The 22,589-nt window shown below is 42.9% G+C and overlaps 1 protein-coding gene across 1 annotated transcript in view; it reads left to right on the top strand.

Moving 5' to 3' along the window:
- Hydin (HYDIN axonemal central pair apparatus protein) overlaps positions 1-13,757 on the top strand; it is a 433,096-nt gene extending 419,339 nt beyond the window's left edge. Inside the window, exons 80-85 of the mRNA XM_004659564.2 lie at positions 1,851-2,063; positions 3,424-3,587; positions 4,399-4,549; positions 7,661-7,891; positions 11,268-11,492; positions 13,189-13,757. Coding sequence (XP_004659621.2) covers positions 1,851-2,063; positions 3,424-3,587; positions 4,399-4,549; positions 7,661-7,891; positions 11,268-11,492; positions 13,189-13,671 — 1,467 coding nt within the window. The 3' untranslated portion in view covers positions 13,672-13,757. The remainder of the gene's footprint in view (positions 1-1,850; positions 2,064-3,423; positions 3,588-4,398; positions 4,550-7,660; positions 7,892-11,267; positions 11,493-13,188) is intronic.
- The last annotated feature ends 8,832 nt before the right edge of the window (positions 13,758-22,589 follow it).

Below are 22,589 nucleotides of genomic sequence, written 5' to 3'. Positions count from 1 at the left end.
CATAATAGCTGGAAAGATGGAATCAGCCTACCTGTCCAGCGACAGATGAATGGAGAAAGAAAGCATGATGAAGTCAGGGGTGTGGCAGAGTTGATAGAATGCATTCTAGCATGCATGAAGCTCTAGGCTCAGTCCCTAGCACCATACAAACTGGGTATAGTGGTGCATACTTCTAATCCCAGCAGATGGATCAGGAGTTTGAAACCAGCCTCTGTTGCCTTGCAAAATCAAAAACAACCTGGGACACTGTCTCAGAAAAAGAAAATAGTGTACATATACTCAATGAAATTTTATGCATCCATAAAGAGAAATGAACTCATGACAGTTTCAAGAAAATGGGTGCAGGGCTGGAGAGATGGCTTAGCGGTTAAGCGCTTGCCTGTGAAGCCTAAGGACCCCGGTTCGAGGCTCAGTTCCCCAGGTCCCACGTTAGCCAGATGCACAAGGGGGCGCACGCGTCTGGAGTTCGTTTGCAGAGGCTGGAAGCCCTGCGCACCCATTCTCTCTCTCTCCCTCTATCTGTCTTTCTCTCTGTGTCTGTCACTCTCAAATAAATAAATTAATTAATTAATTTAAAAAAAAAAGAAAGAAAATGGATGCAATTAGAAGTCATGTTAAACTGTGTGTGGTGGCACAAACCTTCAGCACTCGGTGGAGGGAGGGGCTGAGGTAGGAGTATCACTGTGAGTTCAATGCCAGCCTGAGGCTACATAGTGAAGTCCAGATCAGCCTGGGCTACAGCAAGACCTTACCTCAAAAAAAAAAAAAAAAAAAAAAGTCATGTTAAGTGAGATAAGGCAGACTCAGAAAAACAATATTTCATGTTTTCACTCACATTCTGAACCTACATTTAAAATTACATGTATTAGCAGTGTGGCTTTCTCATTTGTTTGAGCATGAAACTCTTAAAAATTATATATGTCTAAGCTGGGCATGGTGGCACACACCTTTAATCCCAGTGCTCAGGAGGCAGAGGTAGGAGGATTGCCGTGAATTCAAGGCCACCCTGAGACTACATAGTGAATTCCAGGTCAGCCTGGGCTAGAGTGAGACCCTACCTCAAAAAACAAAACAAAACAACAACAACAACAACAAAAAAAAATATATATATATATATATACATACACACTTATATGTATGTGTATAGGTCACAATACTAAAAAGGAAATAATGAGAGAGAAGGAAGAGATTATAAGAGAGGCCAGAAATAGAAAGGGCAATACATGTAATAAGAAAGAGAAGCAGGGACTAAGTGGGGGAAGTAAGAACCAGCTGGAGGCATGGAGGGGATATAGAGAAGGGCACTGGAAGAGGAGAAGGATTGAGAACAAAGTATAATGACACCTAAATATGAAGACATCATGATGAAGCCCAATATATTGTATACTAACCTAAAAAGTTAATTAAAAACAAAAAAAATAGCTAGTGCCTGCAACACAGAAGATACTTAATAAATATTTCTTTTTTTTTTTTTTTAATTTGAGAGCGACAGACACAGAGAGAAAGACAGATAGAGGGAGAGAGAGAGAATGGGCGCGCCAGGGCTTCCAGCCTCTGCAAACGAACTCCAGACGCGTGCACCCCTTGTGCATCTGGCTAACGTGGGACCTGGGGAACCGAGCCTTGAACCGGGGTCCTTAGGCTTCACAGGCAAGTGCTTAACCACTAAGCCATCTCTCCAGCCCAATAAATATTTCTTAAATGAACAAAAGAAAAGGAATATTATCAACCAGAACTCAAAAATGAGAATCACTGGTAAAACTGATGTTCCTTCACATGTCCTCTATACCTCTGGTCCCCAAAACAGACCAAGGTAGGGCCATGGAAGGTGAGGTGCCTGCTTTTTCCAGGTGGTGAACTTCAACTGCCAGGTGCGCTCAAAGCACACACAGACCATCCTGTTGTCAAACCGCACCAACCAGACCTGGAATCTGCACCCCATCTTTGAGGGTGAGCACTGGGAAGGGCCCGAGTTCATCACCCTTGAGGCCCATCAACAAAATAAGCCTTACGAAATCACCTACAAGCCTCGTTCTATGAACGTGGAGAACCGCAAACACCAGGTAAGCTGAGGCCCCTCCGTTGTAAAGAAGGAGCTGCGTGAAGAAAAGTTACGAGACAGTTTGGGAGCTCAGTGTTAAAGAATGTTCACACAGTGTTCACTGAGACCCTTGTGGAGCAGTAGGTGCTGTAGTGATGGCTAGCCTTTGGCTTCTCCTTTGTCCATTTCTGTTAGAGTCCAAAGGTTCCAGTCTGAAATTAAGTCCTAGGCCAAGTGCCAATTAATGTTTAGCCAAGTTGTATAACTAGCATCGTGATAAGTGTAATAATCAGTAAAAGAGTCATAACCTTCCCTTATAAGCAGATGAATTTTTCTCCTATCTTCATTAGCAGTCCTTATTCAGACACAGCTGTAACCACCCTCATAGCATACCCAGCTTTGTTTTCAGTTGGTTTTCACTTTGCATTATATATGTTATTAGTAGCTTTCTATTTAGCTGTGTAAGATTTTTGTTCATTTTATTTTATTTGGAGGGGGATTTGAGATGGGGTCTCACTCTAGTCCAGTCTGACCTGGAATTCACTATGTAGTCTCAAGGTGGCCTTGAACTCATGGTGATCCTCCTACCTCTGCCTCCCAAATACTGGGATTAATGGTGTGTTACCACCACACCTGGCTTCATGTGATTATTATCAGTGTATATATATGCATATACATTTAAACTTTTATGAGAGAGAGACAATTGGTGTGCCAGCGTCTCCAGCCATTGCAATCAAACTCCAGATGCATATGCCACCTTACACACATGTGCCACCTTGCATGCTTTCATCACCTTATGTGTCTGGCTTACATAGGACCTGGAGAATCAAACATGAGTCCTTATACTTTGCAGACAAATGCCTTAATTGCTAAGCCATCTCTCCAGCCCTATTTAAACTTTTTATTGACAACATCTAGCCATACATACAATATACCATTTAGTTTTGTGATAACCATTTACATGTCTAATTTTTTCATTGAGTAAGCATTCCATAAATACCCACCTGTTATTGAATACTTAGCTCCAAATTCTCATACGTGGTGCTCTAAAGCTTTACCTTTTCAAGGACTTTTATTCAGTAAGGTACTGGGTTCAGATGCATACGAGCCTTTTTTTGAGACTAGGTCTCACTTTGTAGGCCAGCCTAGGCTTGAATTCATGATCTTCCTATCTCAGCTTTCTGAGTACTGGGATTTCAGGTGTGGGGTGCCATACTCAGCCATATGAATATTTTGTAATCCTTGGGACATATCACCAAGCTACTTTCCAAAAGTTGGGCTGATTTGCAGAGCCTCTGTTAATCCTGAATCCCTACCAGGCCAGGTAGGTACATAATAAAGCGCCATCAGTGTTGTTCTGATCCATTTTTTCTTTCCCTAAGGGCACTCTCTTCTTCCCCCTTCCGGATGGGACCGGCTGGCTATATGCTCTGCATGGTACTGCCGAACTTCCCAAAGCTGTTGCTAGTATCTACCGTGAGGTGCCATGTAAGACACCATACACTGAGCTTCTGCCAATCAGCAACTGGCTGAACAAGCCCCAGAGGTGAGGGAGCAGGCAAGCAGTTGGAGTTGGGAGACATAAAAAGCTTCCACCATCCCGCTGGGTTCTTCTCTTGCTCAATGCCTACAGAAAATGCTGTCAGGCTCAGGGAATCAGAGACATGGCCCCTGTGTGGCCAGACACTTTCTGAACACTACACTGCCTCCATATCTTCCTGTTGATTGCTATTTCTTATAAACCGCCTAGAACAATACCTAGCACAAAATAAATGTCTAATAAGTGATAGCTGTTATCATCATGACAATCATCTTTGTTATTACTGAGGATCTAGTTACCTAAGCCCCTAGCCAAAAAGATAAGTCCCTTGGATTTTATGCTTGCAGTAGAAAGGCATAGAATGGAATGCAGGAACTAGAGAAACTCAGAAACTACTAGCTTTGTCCCCTCTGTCTGCAGAGAAGAACCAGAGACTTGAAGAAGAGATGTAACTTCCTGAAGCCCACTTGCTTAGCATAGTGGGCAAAAGTGCAGTAGTTTGCATCTCAGTCTTGCCAGTAGCTTTTCATGTTACCTGAGCTGGGGCGTCTTGTTCCCTCTTCAGTAAAGACAGTGCTAACACAGACCTCCTAGAGACATTATGAAGGTTCAATGCCTAGGACACATACAGAGCATTACTGAGTTCCTGACACATAAGTGGCCAGTAGATGGCAGTGGTTGTCATTGTTAGTAGCAGAATAAAGACTAGAACCATGGAGTCACGTTTTTCCATACACTCAAGATTGACACAGCCCCTTTCCTTTGCCGTGTTGTCTTGGTCTCTCCCCTCTCTTTGCGTGCTCCTCTACTGTTCCAGATTCCGGATCATTGTGGAAATACTAAAGCCAGAGAAGCCAGACCTAAGTGTCACTCTGAAGGGCCTTGATTATATTGATGTACTGGCTGGCTCCAAGAAGGACTACAAGCTGAACTTCTTTTCACACAAGGAAGGACTGTACACTGCAAAGGTATCTCCATGTTACCTCAAACCCTGGAGATCTGATCTCGAGGTGGACTATTCTGGTATTAGGCAGTGCAGCTGCAGATGTCCTTCCTAGTCACTGTCTCGAGACACCATGGTATCATTCCCACATGATTTGTTTAGTCTTGCTTAGTCCATGCATTTACTCAACAGGTACATCTGTTGAGCACAGATGTCACATTCTGTACTATGTGCTGGTAGCACTGCGCCAGCCACAGTAGATGCATCTCTACTCTCATGCAGCACACAGTCTAGTGGAGAAAGTTGGATACTATTTAAATAACTGCACTATGAATGCATGATTCTAAAATGAAATAAGTGTTTTGAAGAAAAGAGGCATGTATGAAGCTGGGAGGATAGCTGAGTGTGTAAAGTGCTTGCATCACAAGCATGAGGACCAGAGCTCAATACCCAGAACAAACATAAAAATGTTAGACACAGTGGTGTGTACTTATAGTCCCAGCACTGGGGAGGCAGAGGGAGAGGATCCCTGGAGCTCACTGACCAGCCAGTCCACCATCATTGATGAGCCCCAGGCCAATGAGAAACCCTGCCTCAAAAAAAAAGGTGTTCCTAGCTGAGCATGGTGGTGCACTTGAGAGGCAGAGGTGGGAGGACTGCCATGAGTTCAAGGCCAACCTGAGACTAGATAGTGAACTCCAGGCCATCCTGGGCTAGAACAAGACCCTACCTCAAAAAAAAAAGAAAGAAAGAAAGAAAGAAAGAAAGAAAGAAAGAAAGAAAGAAAGAAAGAAAGAAAAGGTGTTCCTGAGGAACAACCCCCAAGGTTGTCCTCTGATCTCCACACATATGCACACACATGCATGAGTATGCACACACACATTAAAACAAGAAGCAAGTATGGATCATAGTTCATGGGAAAGATTAGGGCTGATGAGCATTATTCATTTATAGGTAGAATTTGAAGCTATAATGGGGGATAAAATCACCAAAGGAAAGATTTTAAAGTGAAAAAGCAAGCTAGGTTTATAAGAGAATATATATAAAGGCCAGGCTAGGGCTAGAGAGATGACTTATCAGTTAAATCTCTTGTCTGTGAGGCCTAAGGACCCATGTTCAACTCTGTAGATCCCACATATGCCAGATGCACAAAGGTGAAGCAAGCACAAGGTCACACATGCCCACTAGGTGGAAAAATCATCTGGAGTTAAATTTCAGTGAGTGAGGGCCTGGCATACCAATTCTCCCTCTCTCTCTCCAAAATAAAAAAATAATAAAAATAAAAACCAGACTATATAAATAATTATTACCACATAACAAAAAGAAGATAATCCACTGTATTAAAAGTAGCCATGTGGGCTGGAGAGATGGCTTAGTGGTTAAACACTTGGCTCTGAAGCCTAAGGACCCCAGTTCAAGTCTCAATTCCCCAGGACCCATGTTAGCCAGATGCACAAGGGGGCACAGGTGTCTGGAGTTTGCAGTGGCTGGAGGCCCTGGTGCGCCCATTCTCTCTCTCTTGCTCTCTCTTTCTCTCTCTCGCTCTCGCTCTCACTCTCAAATAAATAAATAAAAATAAACAAAAATAAAATAAAAGTAGCTATGTGAGAGCCAGGTGTGATGGTACATATAATCCCAGGACTTGGGAGGTGAAGATAGGAGGATCAGGAGTTAGAGGTCAGCCTCTACTACATAGGAAGTTTGAAGCCAGCATGAGATACATAAGTCACTGTCTCAAAAAATAAAACATATATATGTAGGTACAATGATTGAGATGGGGAGGTAATATGATGGAGAATGGAATTTCAAAGGGGAAAGTGTTGGGGGGGGAGAGGGAATTACCATGGGATATTTTTTATAATCATGGAAAATGCTAATAAAAATTAAAAATTAAAATAAATAAATAAATAAAACAAAGGGATAGAGAAATGGCTTAGAGGTTAAGCACTTGCCTATGAAGCCTAAGAACCCCGGTTCAAGGCTCGATTCCCCAGGACCCACGTTAGCCAGATGCACAAGGGTACACACATCTGAAGTCCGTTTGCAGTGTCTGGAGGCCCTGGCATGCCCATTCTCTCCCTCCCTCTCTCTCTCTCTCTCTCTCTCTCTCAAATAAATAAATAAAAAATAAACAAAAAAAGTAAAAAGTAGCTATATGGAGCTGGAGAGAGGGCTTAGCAGTCAAGGTGCTTGCCTGAGAAGCCCAATGACCCATATTCAATCTTTCTCCTGATCCCAAATAAGCCAGACACACAAAAGTGAGGCAAGCACAAGGTTGCACATGCCCAGTAGGTGGTGCAGGTGTCTGGAGTTCAATTTCAATGGCTGAGGCCCTGGTGCACCAATTCTCTCTAAATAAAAAGTAACTATGTAATAATCAATAAGCTCACAAAGTCAACAACCTTATTCTACAGAGAAACAAATTTTGGCAGGTTACCAGCATATCAGCAAGTCAGTTTCAGAGTGAGGGGCAGTTTAGTGTTATCATAAGTGTGAGCTCTGAAGTCACTCCATGCTGGATTCAAATCCTGATTATGTGACCTTAGACAAGATACTGAGCTTGGCTAAGTGCCAGTTTATCTTTAAAGAAGAATAACAGTGCCTACAAATTGGGTAAATTATATAGGCTGGTACCCAGCAGACACCCACTAAGTATAGATGCTGCTGTTCTTATTGTCACTGTGGTGAACTACTCTGGCAGCAACTGTAGTGGGAGTGGAGCCCACTGTAATCCGAACCTCTTGAAGTCTTGCTTATTCTGTGGAACCAACCAGTTATCCCCACTGGGAAAGTGCTGCTGGCACTGGACTGAACTCTCCAGCCTCTTCTTTTTAATCTAATTTAGTTTTTTAGTTAGAATACAGAGATTTAGGTGTCCTTTATTCTGGAATTTTCAAATACAATTTACCCAACCTTTTCTAAAGCAAAAAGAAGTTCTTGAATCCTCTCTTACCTAGGATCCAGACTGCAGTGCCTAAAGAGAAAGGGATTAGTCAGACTGGCCATGTCACCTTGGCGCCCATAGCTTCTGTACCCAGCAAAGCACACAGAGAGCAAGAGTCCCTGAGCACATATGGAGGACCCTTGGCTAATGCCCCCTCTGCTCTGCTTCCTCCTAATACTCCTCTGAACGCAGGTGATCTTCCGGAATGAAGTGACCACTGAGTTTTTGTACTACATGGTGAGTTTCAAGGTTATCCCTTCAGGCATCATAAAAACCATCGAGATGGCAACCCCAGTCCGCCAGAGCACATCTGCCTCCATCAAATTGGAGAACCCCCTGCCCTACTCAGTGACCTTCTCCACGGACTGCAAGGTGACTGACATCAGCCTGCCTTCCCAGTTCGCTGTGCCTGCCAACTCTGAGGTATGGCCCTGCCTGGCAGGGGATGCTTGACTATAACAGAGGCTTCTGCTCACAGAACCTTGGGTCTATGTTCTGCATCTTTTGAGCATGAATCAACCCTGGCAGTGATCAGGAAGAAAGATGGGATGATCACTCTCATGTTCCTTTCTTCTGCTGCCAAAGCCTTCAGGAAATTAGAGACATCATTTAGCTTTGGTATTGACAAGCAAAATGGGATTTTATTGTTGCTTTTTTATACTTTTATTGTTTATTTGCCTTGTTCAAGCTTTAAAAACTTTTTGCATAGAGCTAGGGGTGTAGCTCAGTGGCAGAGTATTTGTCCCCCATACATGGAATCCCAGGTTCAATCCTCAGTCCACACATGCTTACAGAATTGCATAGACATGTGTGTTGAAATGGAAAACAAGATGCATAAGTGTACATCGCATACCACATGTACACATGTTCAGATACTTGATTATGCAGAGACTCCTTCTGGGTGGATGCACCAGAAAACTCTTAACAGTGACTCAGAGGATATAGCCTGGAATTATGAACCAATAGGAAAATGTTCTTTCTTTTTTATTCTTTTTATAAGTTTCTTATTCCAAACTCTCACTGTCCAGATTTCCACAAAATCTCTTCTAACCTCAGTCCCGTGAGTGGTTCCCACTGCTCAACCTCTAGCTCTTCTTCACCTTCAGAATCTCCATGTTTTCTCTGCTCTTTAGTCCATTTTTAGTAGGATTTTACCTTTGCTTTGCCTTCAGCAACTTTGTTGTCATCACAAAGGTTTCTCCCCAGGTATGACTTTGTCTTAGGAGAGGGCTTCAGTCATTTGATTGATGCTGCTATTATTGTTTTGCACTGGAATGATTTTCCCTTGGTTTTGGTTTTGGTTTCTTCTTTATTTTTTTTTTAAACAGGATCTCACTATCTAGCCTAGGATGGCCTCAAACTCAGTGATCCTCAATGTCTTAGCCTCTGGAGTGCTTGGCTCACAGGTTTGTGCCACCAAACCCAGTTCAGTTGGTTGGTTTTGAGCATTCAGGTGGTCTCTATTGCCCTCCGTAGGCTAATCTTTTTTATTATCCAGTAATCAAATTATAAGGCATCTAGGTTGATTGCATTTCCTATCTATTGTGAATAAAACAGCAATGAACATGGATGTGCAAATGTCTCTAGCAGGATGTGAACTCCTTTGGGCATATGCCAAGAAGTGGTATAGCTGTGTCATATGGTAGGTCAGTTTTAAAGACCAGTTTACACTCATACCAACAGCGAATAAAGAGTTCCCCCTTTTCCACATAACCTTGTCAGCATTTGTCGTCAGTAGTTTGCTTGATGATAACCATTTTGACTGAGGTGAGATGAAATCTCAAAGTAGTTTTAATTTTCATTTCCCTGGTCAACCTTTTTTTTAAGACACTAAGTTACTCAGGCTGGCTTGAAACTCACTCTGTAGCCCAGGCAGGCCTTAAACTGAATGATCTTCCTCTCTTAACCTCCTAAGTAACTAGTATGATAAGCTTGCACCATCAGGCCCAGCAAAGAAGTTTGAACTAGTGTGAGTGTGTGTGTGTGTGTGTGTGTGTGTGTGTGTGTGTGTGTGTATTCAGGACCTTGGACATGATAAGTGCCGTACCACTGAGCTGCATCCCCAGCCTATGACTACTAGTTAGATTTCTTTGATGGTCTGTGTAGGTTTTATAAATCTTCTTGGGTCTTTTTTTTAATTACATTTGTTTTTACAGCTGTTCATTCATCTCAATTTTTATTGAAAAATCATTTAAATTTTATATTATGTTTTTATTAAATACCTACAACTTTAGTGTTATGTTCTTTTATTAATATTTCTGTATTTCTCAATAATAAGTATTTTTTTAAATACCTACTCATGGTAAAACAAAATTTCAACTATACAGAAATATATACAATAGAAAGTAAAAATTTCTGCATCCAGTTCTGCACAACATAGTACTAGTAACAATTTTGTTTCTGTTCTTACAATCTCATTTCTATACATAGATATAGATATCCTCAACAAAAAAAATGACATGTATGTATGTCCTCTTTGTTGTTGTTACTGTTGTTTTCAGGCTGACCTGGAACTCACTCACTGTGTAGTGCCAAACTGGCCTTGAACTCATAGTGATCCTCCTACCTCTGCCTTCCTGGTGCTGGGATTAAAGGCATGCTCCACCACATCCAGAAGAAGACCTCTTTTCTTCCATTTACATTACCAAAACCTTCTGTTCACCCATTAAGTTTCACATCATTCTTTTTGTGGCTACATAATATTCCACTGAACTGGGAAAACCCAAGTCATTTAACCATCCTCCTATTGAAAGTACATTTTTTAAATATTTTATTTATTTGTTTGTTTACATATTTATTTGAGGGAGGAAAAGAGAGAGGGGGCAGAGAGAGAGAAAAAATGGGCACTCCAGGGCTTCTAGCCACTGCAAACAAACTCCAGACACATGTGCCACCTTGTCATCTGGCTTATGTGGGTCTTGGGAAATGGAACCTGGATCCTTAGGCTTTGCAGGCAAGTGCCTTAACCACTAAGCATCTCTCCAACCCTGAAAGTACATCTTATTTCATTTGCAATTTGTTACTTACTTTTGTTGTTCTATGACTAAATACTTGACAAGAACCACCTTAGGGAAGGGAGGGCTTATTTTGGCTTACAGTTTTAGAATACAGCCTATCCTGGTGGAGAAGGCATGGCAACAGAAGCTCAAAGAGCTGCTCACATTGCAGCTGCAGTCAGGAAGCAGAGGTGAATGGTAGTGCTCAGCTTGTTTTCATTCAGTGCAGGACCCCAACCAATGGAGTGATGCCACCCATAGTTAGGATAGGTCTTCCCATATCAATTAACCTCATCTAGAAACTCTATTACCATGCTCAGAGATTTGCTCCCACAGTGATTCTGAACCCATCAAGTTGACAAGATTTACTATCACACTATTATGAACAATACCCTTTGATTCTTGTTTTATAATGGATTAAAGAGAGAGAATGTCTCCCTCAAGTAAAAGCAGAACCTGTCCTGAGATTGATCCTGTCAAAGAAGAGGCTGCCTGACCTTCAACCCTCCCACTGACACCGTCATCTCTATAAATGTGTTCACCAGAGAACAGCAAACACCTATTGCTTACATTCGAAAAGTTCAGGATGTAGAACTATCTGGAATAGGGAAAGCTGGAAGGAGTGAAGGGGAGGGAGAGTGTGCTAGCCTGGGCAGAGATTTCCAGGCTCAGGGTCAGTTTGAACATTTGTAAATGAAGCATCATTTCTGCCACCAACTGCTGTGAGGCCTTTGGTAGGTCACTCAGTGGCAGGCAATAAGTCAGGTTCCCAGCATGACAAGAGCCTCTGCCTTCTCTTCCAGGGACTATTCTCATTTGAATTCCAGCCCCTAAAAGCTGGAGAAACCTTGGGGAGACTAACTTTGCACAACAGTGACTTGGGTTACTACCAGTATGAGCTCAATTTGAAGGCCTTGCCAGCACCTCCTGAGAAACCTGTCCATTTCCAAACTGTGCTTGGCAGCAGCCAAAGCACCTTTGCAAAATTCACCAATTATACCCGGCAGAAGACAGAATACTACTGCAAGGTAAGCAGACCCTTCCTTGCCAAAAGTCTGATATTAATGGGAGGCCTGGTATAGTAGTGCATTTTTGTAACCCCAGCACTCAGAAATAGAAATGTTAGGATCATTAGTTTGAGACTAAACTGGGCTATATAGTCTACACTAGACTATATAGCTATATAGTAGAAGAGGTGACAGAAAGAAGTGTAAGAGCCAGAGAACGGGGAGAAGTACTTTTGGACACTATGTTCCAGACAAGAAGTAACTATTGCATTATGACTGCATAATGGCTGTCACTACCTCCATAAAACCTCCTCAAGATTGTACTCATTAGCATTTTGACATGGATGATGGAAGAGGGCAAGGAAAAAATGTCATTAAAATAGAAGAGAGTCTAGCTGGAAAGAAGTAATTCAGAGCTGGAGAGATTTCTCAGCAGTTAAGGTGCTTGCTTACAAAGCTTAATGATCCAGGGTCAGTTCCCTGGTACCCACATAAAAGCCAGATGCATAAAGTAGCACATGCATCTGGAGTCCAGTTACAGTGGCTGGAGGACCCAGTGTGCCCATTCTGTCTCTCTTCTATCTCTCTGCTTGTAAATAAATAAATAATAATAAAAATTAAAGGAGTTCAGTGAAGGGGGATAGGTAAGAAGGAGACAAAACAAGGTACTGGGTGGGGATTATAATCAAATTATAATATGTTCATGAATGAAAATTATCAATGAAAGCTAAAACACTGGGCTAGAGTGAGATCCTACCTTGAAAAAAAACCCAGCAAAATAGGAATGTATTTCTCTCACAGATAACAGCGTAGGCAAAAGCAATCTGATCTGGAATGGCAGCACCATGACATCATTCACCTAGACTCCTTCTGCCACAGTACCCTGTCCTCTGCAGAGGACATGAGCCAAGATAGCTTACCATGACATCCACATTTCCATCAGCTGTAAGGAAAATGAAGGAAGTTACATGCACTGCTCCTAATAGCCATTGAACAAAACTTCCCAGGACCACACCTAGCAACAAGTGGAACTAGGGAAAGGAGTCTTCTGATACAGGGTGGTCATGTCTCCAGGAGTACTGTGGCTATAATTAAGATGCTTAGGCCACATGACTAGTATATCGTATCAATCAAGAGAGACTTGGTTATGATTGGCAACAACCCTGAGATTTGGGTATCTTCAGAGAACAATTTTGCTTTCTATCCAGTGAGGGACTATGGAGGACTCTACTCAGGAATCCAGTTGACAAACAACCCCCATCTTAAATGTTCTAGTCATAGCATAGGGGGAGGATAAAAAGACCCTGATGGAACTCACAGGCAATTAAATGCCCTAGGGTAGAAATGACACCATCTCCTCACAGCTGATTGTCCAAAACTAGTCCCATCCATCCACAAGGAGCCAGAAAGTCCCATCTTCCATATGCATGAAAAGAAAGGTCACTGGTGATTCCCATCAACATCACCTAGCTGTGTGTCATAGGGAACATTACTAACATCTCTTCGCCGCTGCTTCTTGGTAGTAAAGTTGAGATAGTAATACCTACCTGCAAGGACCTCCCTCCATAGCTTATAGGATGCAGCATGCTAGCCTGTCCAGCCTTACAGAAACATAAGTTGCTTGATGTCTGGAAGTGGAGGGACTATGGATGGATTTGACCTCATAGTAATCTCTTTACGATAGTGTTTGAGTTAAGGTCATTTTTTCTCTTTTCAGACAGACAGTCCTGACTTCCACACGGAAAGAGTCATTAATGCAGCCCCAGGAGCCCAGGGTGGCACTGAAGTCAGCGTGGAAGTCTTCTTTGAGCCCAGCCACTTGGGTGAGACCAAGGGCATACTGACTCTGTCATCACTTACAGGTGGTGAATATATCATACCCCTCTTTGGAATTGCTCTGCCCCCCAAGCCCCAAGGCCCCTTCCTGATTCGAGCTGGGTACAACATAGTCATCCCCTTCAAGAATGTCTTTCTGTATCCAGTGAACTTCTCTTTCATTGTGGAGAACCCAGCCTTTTTCATCCGAGCTGCAGACTCTGTGAGGCCCAAGAAGATCAACAACATCACAGTCTTCTTTGAGGGAAACCCATCAGGCAACAAGACCCCCATCACCACCAAGCTGATTGTCACTTGCCCCCAGGGTGAAGGCATTGAATCTGGAATAAAATGGGTTTATTATCTGAAGGGGATCACCCCCTAGTGATAACAGGGTTACCTACATCAACAAAGCTCCATCTCCTCAGCCTATAAGCCTTTCATTGTCCTATCCTAACAAAGAACAGAAAATAAAAGGCAATTCTTAAAGGACCTTTTTAACTCCTCTGTTAGTGATAGGGAAGGTTATTTCTACATTATGCTTTCCAAATACATATATGAAATATATATTCTATATTAAACATTAGAGCTTCACATAACAAATCTATGTTTGGAATGGCTGAATCTTTAACGGGTCCCTGAGTTTTGTTTCTTGGCATACACTACAGCTCAAGCACTCTGAAACAATCTTTGTAATCTTCTCCACACAACACTTAGAAGTACCTGGAGCAGAGAATTATAAATTCTCCTTAAAATATAAATAGCCCTTAGATATGACTTGATTTTTTTTTCAAGGTAGGGTCTCACTCTAGCCCAGGCTGACCTGGAATTCACTATGTAGACTCAGGGTGGCCTCGAACTCACAGCAATCCTCCTACCTTGATTGACTTGATTTTAACATGCTATTTTATTCTGCTCTCACATAAAAGCCAAAGAAGTAGCTACTTCAAAAGCAATGAACAAATAACATTAGGGCCACTAAGGAATGTTCTCTCTCTCTCTCTCTCTCTCTCTCTCTCTCTCTCTCTCTCTCTCTCTCTCTCTCTTATTTTTTTACATTTTGTACTATCAGCCTCCAACCCCATATCTATTCCCTGTATTAAGTTGTCATTAAAGGTCAGGTCCTAGAGAAGACGAAATAGAGACCCACCTCCTCATGCCCAGCAGTCAGAACAGTGATTCTCTACCCATCTGTACATCCAGTCACCAGATTCTCACCAGAACCCATGCCTCCCCAATAAATGGCTAAATTGTTCTGAGGAAGTTCATAGGTCTAATATTTCATGCAGAGTGAGAACCAGGACTACAAAACAAACCCACATATTTGTGCTGCTACAACTCATTCAGAAACCCCATCTATGGAAAGGGAGAACCACATCCCAATATGATGTATTGAAAGCGAAATTATTTTGCATATTCTTAAAGGAGACCATCTAGATGAGTACCTCTGCAGAAGCTCCACCTCCATGGAGCCATAGAGAACTTGTCTCAGCCCAGAAGCCCACCTTCACAGACCCTCTTCTCCAGGCCTCACAGTGTGTATTAGTAGGATCATTTACCTGTGAGTGCTACAAGTTGAAGTAAAGATAGTTAAACACTGGCCTAGAGTAGGTTTGCTTCTGCAGACACATACCTTTCACTGAGAGTTCCCCTGACTCTACTTCCTTCCCTCTCTCATTCCAGGAAGGCCATCTGCAAAAGAGGAAGGAGGCATGAAAGTAGATAGCCACTTGAGAATGAGTAGTCTAAAGAATTGGACCTCCAAAATGGTCCCTGGGCCACTCCTAGCAGTAGCCTCTGGAAAATTATGGAAGATCCAAATTCTCAGTTCCCAACTCAGACCTAGTGAGTTAGAATCTATGGGAATACAGCCCAGCAACCTGCCTTTTAGTAAGCCCCAGTTACCTAGGAGAGGTGTTCTGAAGGTTGTTTCTTTGGTTGTGTACCAGTCACTTTCTTGTTGGCTAGGGCAAAAATGCCTAACCAGAAGCAGCTTACAGAAGGAAAGGGTTTATTTTGAGCCCTTATTTTAAGGGGAAGTCCACATGGTGGAGAAGACATGGCAGGATCAGGAAGCCAGCATTACATCAACATGAGAGCAGAGAGAAAGCAGAGCAGATGAATGATGGCTCAGCTAGCTTTCTCTCTTTTCTACATTCCAGGAACCCCACCCATACAATGGTGCCTCCCACACCTAATCTAGAAATTCCCTCACAAACATGAGAAGAGATTTGTTTCTATGATGATTCTAAATCCTGTCAAGTTGACAACTAGAGACAACTAGTAGACAACCATCAAGGGTTGGTAGGGAGGTTGGCTGGTTGAGTGGGTTGGTTGATGGGTTATTTGGGCTTTGTTTGTTTTGACTCTTTTAAGACAGTGCCTAGATATGTATCTCAAGTTGGCCTTGATCTTACTATCAAAAACAAGGTGGCATTGAACTCGTCTCCTCTGCCTCAGTCTACCAAGTACAGAATTACAGATTTGCACCCCCTGGCCTAAAAGTGTTTGCTGTATGCATGTGGGTGTGTAGGTGTGCACCAGAGAACATCCAGTATGCTCTTCTATTCCTCTTCCTATGTTGTCTGCTTGAGACAGAGTCTTTCACTAAACCTGGAGCTGCCATTTTTTTTCAGACAGGCTGACCAGAGAGCCCCAGTGATTCTCCATTTTCTTGCCCCCCCCCCACCACCAATAAGACTGGAGTTACAAGTGTCAAGTGTTCATGACCACACACAACTTTTTACTTGTGTGCTGGGTGTTGAACTCAGGCCATCTTAGGCACCTCATGCTTGTACAGCAAGCACTCTTACCTGCTGAGCCATCTCTCAAGCCCCTACAGGTGTTTAACAATGGACTCCTACCTTTCTGTACCTCCTCACAACCCTCAGCCCAGTGCCTGCTACACACAGTTAGTACCCAGTTGAGCTTTCTCTAAAATACTTGTAAAGTTAAACCTATACTTGATAATCAATCCATTTTGTAACCAGTAAAACACCATTTATAGATATAAAAATTTATTTGAGGGCTGGAAGAATGGCTTAGTGACTAAGGCGTTTGCCTGCAGAGCCAAAGGACCCAGGTTTGATTCCCCAGGACCCATGTTAGGCAGTTGCACAAGGGGACACATGCATCTGAAGTTCGTTTGCAGTGGCTAGAGGTCCTGGCGTACCCATTCATTCCCTCTCTCTCTCTCTCTTTGTCTCTTCCCCCCCTCCTTTCTCTCTGTAAGTTAAATAAATAAAATATTTTTAAAGTATTTGATGACAGATTTCTTCCAGTGGTTGAGCGAGCAAAAACTATACCAAACATCAATTTGAAAGGATTAAAAAAATATCAACAAACAACTCTTATGACTGGTAAATGCAGACATTCAGAGATTTTTATGATTCCAATTTATACATATCAGAATACCCCAAGGAGAACTTACTAGGACCATGACAGCTGGACCCCACTGTGGGAAAATCTGATTTAAGAGGTTTGGATAGGGCTGGAGATGCTCATTTCTAACTAGTCCCTGCTGCTTGCTCAGAGGCACAGACTGATGTCCACAGCTCTGAAGCCCTGAGCCTCCTTGAAATTCAGAGTGGCCAGTGAACCCTCAGCATGACATCACCTGGGGACTTCAGGAAGGTGGGATCTCAGCCCACACCCAGACCAACTAAGTCACAGTCTCTATTGGAAGGGGACCCCTGGGTGATTGGCACATGCATAATACATCTGACAGCCCTTCTGTCAGGTCACTTTTCCTAATCCACAGCCCTACTATACTTCACTCAAGTCCTAATGGCCTTGCTAATCCTGCTTATGGATTAGTTTATTAAATTAGGCCTCCTCAAAATGGCTATTCCACCGACCACTCACCAGACACAACTGGAGATGAATGGAGAAGGGAGTAACTGGCCACAATTTTCAAAAGGAGCACATGCCCAGCATGATGTCTCACACTTGTATCCCAGCATTTGGGAGGCTGAGGCAGGATGATTGCTACAAGCTCTAGGTCAGCCTGAGCTACATAGTGTAATGGTTAGTTCTGGGCCTGAACTACAAAGTGAGGTTGTCCCCCAAAAATGCAAACCTAGTGTACTACTAGTTACTGAAACAAAACAAACTGGAGGTTGCTGCTAGCAAAATGGTGGTTTGTAATCTGTCTTCAAGTGGAAGCTGCCCCCTCCGCCACCCCAGACCTGCTCCAGCTCACCACCAACCACGGAGTCTGCATTCCAAATCCTCCTGACCCAAGAATGGGTGCATGTCTTCCCTTTAGGTTCTTACATTTCTTTAGTTCCAAAAATAATAATAATGGTAAGCTAGTTAGTTTTATATTTGTAAAATCAGGATGGCAAAATAGCTCTCAGTAAAGGGCCAGAGTGGAGGCTTGGTGAAAAGTACATTTGACAGAGGACATGTCTATCTAAGCAGACTTCTACCTGGGAACTGTTCCAAATATGAAGGGGGCTGTGGCAGGATGCACAGTGTCACTGCAGGGGCCTCCCTGATGTTGCTAGACAGAGCCCTTAGTGAATATTGATGCTAAAATCAGAGGTGACAATATTACAACAATAGTGAGAGCCTCCCAGATTATAAGAAATCAAGTATGGCCACCAGACACCATCTAGATGCAGATGACTCATCACTGAGAATTTGAGCATGCAGCCAGGCACATGGGTAACCTGCAGGGGAGGGCTGTCAGAGAGTGGCAAGGCAGAGAAGGCAAGAATGGCCCTTGGGCTTTATTCTCAGTACCACTGCCAGTCCCATGATGCATACATGACCTTAATTAGTTGACATCTCCAACATGTCAGAGAAAAGAAATCACTTCTTTACAGGAACTTCTGACCTAATGGTAGGACAAAGCATTGGTTTGGGCTTTGAGCAGAAACTGGTTTCTTAGCAACCTGATCCAGAATGTAATTTCAGCAGAAAAGAGCTCCTGCTGGTAAAAGAAAAATCTACACAGCTTCAATTATTAAAGACCATATCAGAGTTTGCCCCTTGGGAAATTCAGTTCACCTTTAAGAAAAAGCCAAGCCAAAAGCAAAGAAACAGATGAAATATTATATTAGATATGGGTCTAGTAGAAATGAATACACATTGGAGAAATAAAACTAAATCATGCCCATTGATTTACATTCTTTTGGTTTTGCATCAACCATCATCAATCCTGAATGCAGTACTACTTGATATCAAGAGAAGAGAAGAAAACTACTAAGCAACACATCTTCTCTGTGCATGAATCTATGTTTAGAGCAGTTTTCATATTGTTTGGACATATGCCCCCATTCATTAGAGTGTACTGAATGAAGGTTTACCCTACCAATAAGAGAAATCACAGTTTCATGATTTTTTTCTAAGTATAATTTCTCCATAACATTGACTTTTGGATTAGTTTTGCACTTGTTTTTGGTGGATACATATAACAAATTACCACCTGTCTTGCAACTCAAAACAACACAAATTTATTAGATCATTGGCTCATGGGTCAAGAGTCCAGGACAGACTGAACTGGATTCTCAGCTCAGGGAAACCATAAGGTTAAAATCAAAGACTAATCACATCCTTATCAAAAGACTTAGAGGGCTGGAGAGATGGCTTAGTGGTTAAGCACTTGCCTGTGAAGCCTAAGGACCCCGGTTCGAGGCTCAATTCCCTGGGGCCCACGTTAGCCAGATGCACAAGGGGGTGCACGTGTCTGGAGTTTGTTTTCAGTGGCTGGAAGCCATGGCGCGCCCATTCTCTTGTCTCTATCTGCCTCTTTCTCTATCTGCCACTCTCAAATAAATAAATAAAACTGAAATAAAAACAAAAGGCTTACATAAAGATCTGCCTACAGCCTCCCTCTGTGTTTGACAAAATTCATTTCCTTACTGCCATAGGACTGAAATCCCCATTTTCATGGCAGTTGAGGTCAAAGAACTGCTCTCTGGGACTAGACACCATCATAGACAGTTCACCTAACTGTTTACTCTTCAAGGTCGACATAAGACTCTCTTACCCCCCCCCCCCCAACATCTAATTCCAAACCACTTTGAGGACTCATCTGATTAAGCAGGCGCACCCACAATAATCTTTCCTTCCCCCTAACTCAATATCAACTCATTAAAGCTCTTGATCAGATCTGCAAAATCTGTTCTTATGTACAATGAAACATGGTTATTTAAGTGTTTTATCATATTTACAAAATTTGTTCACACTCAATAAAGGGTTTATGCTCAAAGGGCCAGGAATTGGGGGACTCTGAGAATTTTAGTTCCTCATTATGTCTATTTCTGATCTATGCATTGAAAATAATGTTCAAGATAATTATAAGCCTTGTGTGTGTACTTTTCACTTGTTGAAGAAGTGTAGCAGGCTGGGGAGATGGGTCCGTGAGTGAACGTGCTTGCTATGCAGTCCTAACAACCTGAGTTTGAATCCCCAGAACCCAAATAAAGCTGAACACAGTGGTGATCATCTGTAACCCCAGCCCTCCTTCAGTGAGATGGGGGAAGGAAACAAGAGGATTCCTGAAGCTGGAGGGCCAACCTGCCTGGTAAACACAGTGGAGAACAGACCCTTCTTGAAACGACACTCAAGTGTTGTCCTGTCATCCACATGTATGCCATAGCACACTGCACATGCCTGCACACAAATGCATGTACACACACACACACACACACACTTTAAAAAGAGTAGCAGCATGCACCTAAAAACATCCCTTGAACTCCATAGCAAGGTCCTACTCACTCTAGAAGCTTACAAAAAGGGATTCTAATGCATCTCCCCATTACGGTATCTTTAACCATGCTATGGCCATGATCCCTTCTACCCAGTCTTACCACACAGCTGCAATGTCTGTTTCACTACTTAGTGTGATTCTCAAAGGGCCTGCTTTCCAGTGAATCCATCAAGACACCCACCTGCCCTCAGCAGATTTGGGGCTACTTTCTGTAACCCAACCCTTGTGTGTATTACAGCATAGGTAAGACCCACTAATGCCCGCATGGTTGGGTGACAATCACTGGCTAGTACCTGAGATTTTTGTTTGTTTGTTTTGACAACTGTACCTGAGAGTTTTACAAAGTAGACAGCATGATTTTTTTTGGCTTTTCTAAAATTTTTATTGACAACTTCCATAAGTATAGTCAATATGCTGTGATCACAGTCGCCTCCCACCACTCTTATTTTCCTCTCCCAAATCCCCCCTCCACTGAGTCCCTTCTTTTCAATCCTCTATTTTGATGTCATTGGATTTTTTTTCCCTTTTTTAATTGTTGTTTGTTTTTTTGAGGCAGGGTTTCACTTCACTATGTAGTCCCAAACTCATAGCAACTCTCCTACTTCTGCCTCCCAAGTGCCACCACACCCAGTTTTGTCATTGGATTTTTTTTCCTCCAATTATGCAGGTCTTGTGTAGGTAGTGTCAGCCACTGTGAAGTCATGAATATCAAGGCCACTTTGTGTCTGGAAGACAGCACTGTAAGCGCTCCTCCCTTTCTTTCTACTACCTCCTCCACAATGATCCCTGAGCCTTGGAGGTTGTGATGGAAATGTCTCAGTGCTGTCACTTCTCACTCTATGGTGAGTTTTGAGTCACCTCAGTGGTCACTAGCATCTGAAAGGAGAAGTTTCTCTAAAAGTGAGAGTAGCATTAATATATGGGCATAAACATAAGTATTTAGAGGGAAGTTTGGTGGACATAATATATGCATTTAGGCAGACAACAGTTGTCGTTATCTCTAGGGCTTATAACCTCCCCAGTCATAGGTTTTTGAGTAGGTTTTCAGTACCAAGTATCTATTCCCTTCTGTGGAATGGGCCTCCACTCTAATCAGACAGCAGTTGATTTCCTTCATAACAGACATGCCACCATTGCACCTGCTGGAACATTTGGTCTGTCTGGCCAGCTATAAGGCTTGCAGGGCCTACTGCTGATTAAAACTGTTGATTACTTCTCTGCCCCGAAAGGCTGCATGATGCATAGCTTTTTCCAGCATCCTAACAGCTCATCAACAAAGAAAGAGGCTTCCAGTTTAGCTCCAGCTTGATTTCTCCATGATTTACAGCCAAAGCATGTGTGATCTTCAACAATAGGGTCTTAGTAGCTCGTTCTGGTGGGCAACCAAGAGTCTTGGTAATAGCCTGTAAAGTTTTGGGAGCATCAAGGACCTCCCTGGCCAACAACTCACTGGAAGGTATCCCACCCCTGGCACTAAAATTTTTCGATAACATTCTATGCCTTTTGGGCACAGCATTATCCACCCCCAACAGGGTACTTCTGCCCAAATTCTTTTTTTTTTTTTTTTTTTTTGAGGTAGGGTCTCTCTCTAGCCCAGGCTGCCCTGGAATTCACTATGTACCCTAAGGGTGTCTTTGAACTCACTGCGATCCTCCTACTTCTGCTTCCCAAGTACTGGGACTAAAGGGGTGGGCCACCACACCCAGTTTCAAACTCTCTTTTAACATGTGGCTTATTGGTAACAACTTAAATTTTGACTAACCCTCCTGCCAGCACTCCTTTCCTCCATCCTCTCCCATACCCCACTTAGACCACTTCACCCCAGTATTCTGCTCCTCTACTTACATATCTACTATACCCTCCCCTTAAGCCCTCCCCTCCCTTTCCCCCTCTCCCTCTTTCATAGCCCCTTGACAGTACCATTTTTAAATGGGAAATTATTTTACTACGTCTTGGGAAAGCATAGCTATTCCTAATCTATGCCTTTAGGACATAAGCAAGGCTGAAGTAGGAACTTAAGATTTTTTTGAGAAAAATATTACATAAAAATAATACAAGTGGGGCTGGAGAAATGGCTTAGCAATTATGGCCCTTGCCTGAAAAGCCAAAGGGCCCAGGTTCAATTCCCCAGGACCCACGTAAGGGTGCATGCATCTGGAGTTCGTTTGCAGTGGCTAGAGGCCCTAGCGCACCCATTCTCTTTCTCTCTCCTTCCCTCCCTCCCTCCCCCCCCTCTCTGTACCTACCTATTTCTGTATCTCTCTCACATAAACAAATAAATATATTAAAAAAATAATACAAGCGGCTAGAACATGGTGAAAATGATGAGAAACATTGGCATAAAGCATAAGCGAAATTGATCTGCGAGCAAGTACCAAATGAACCAATACATTCAGCATAAATCACGCTGACTTGGGCTCCAAGGACATTTCTGTGTAACAAAACTTAACAGAAGCCCACCACCGGCGAAGCCCACTACAGGCCATGCCCACATCGTTGAGCACGGGGAGATTCGCACTGGTCTCAAGCCCAGACAGTGTGCGGGGCGGAGCGAAGAGGGCGAGGCGAGGCGGGCCGGGATGGAG

This window comes from Jaculus jaculus, chromosome 1 (genome assembly GCF_020740685.1).
Source record: "Jaculus jaculus isolate mJacJac1 chromosome 1, mJacJac1.mat.Y.cur, whole genome shotgun sequence".
Lineage (NCBI taxonomy): Eukaryota > Metazoa > Chordata > Mammalia > Rodentia > Dipodidae > Jaculus > Jaculus jaculus.
This window is presented reverse-complemented; position numbering and strand designations above follow the sequence as displayed.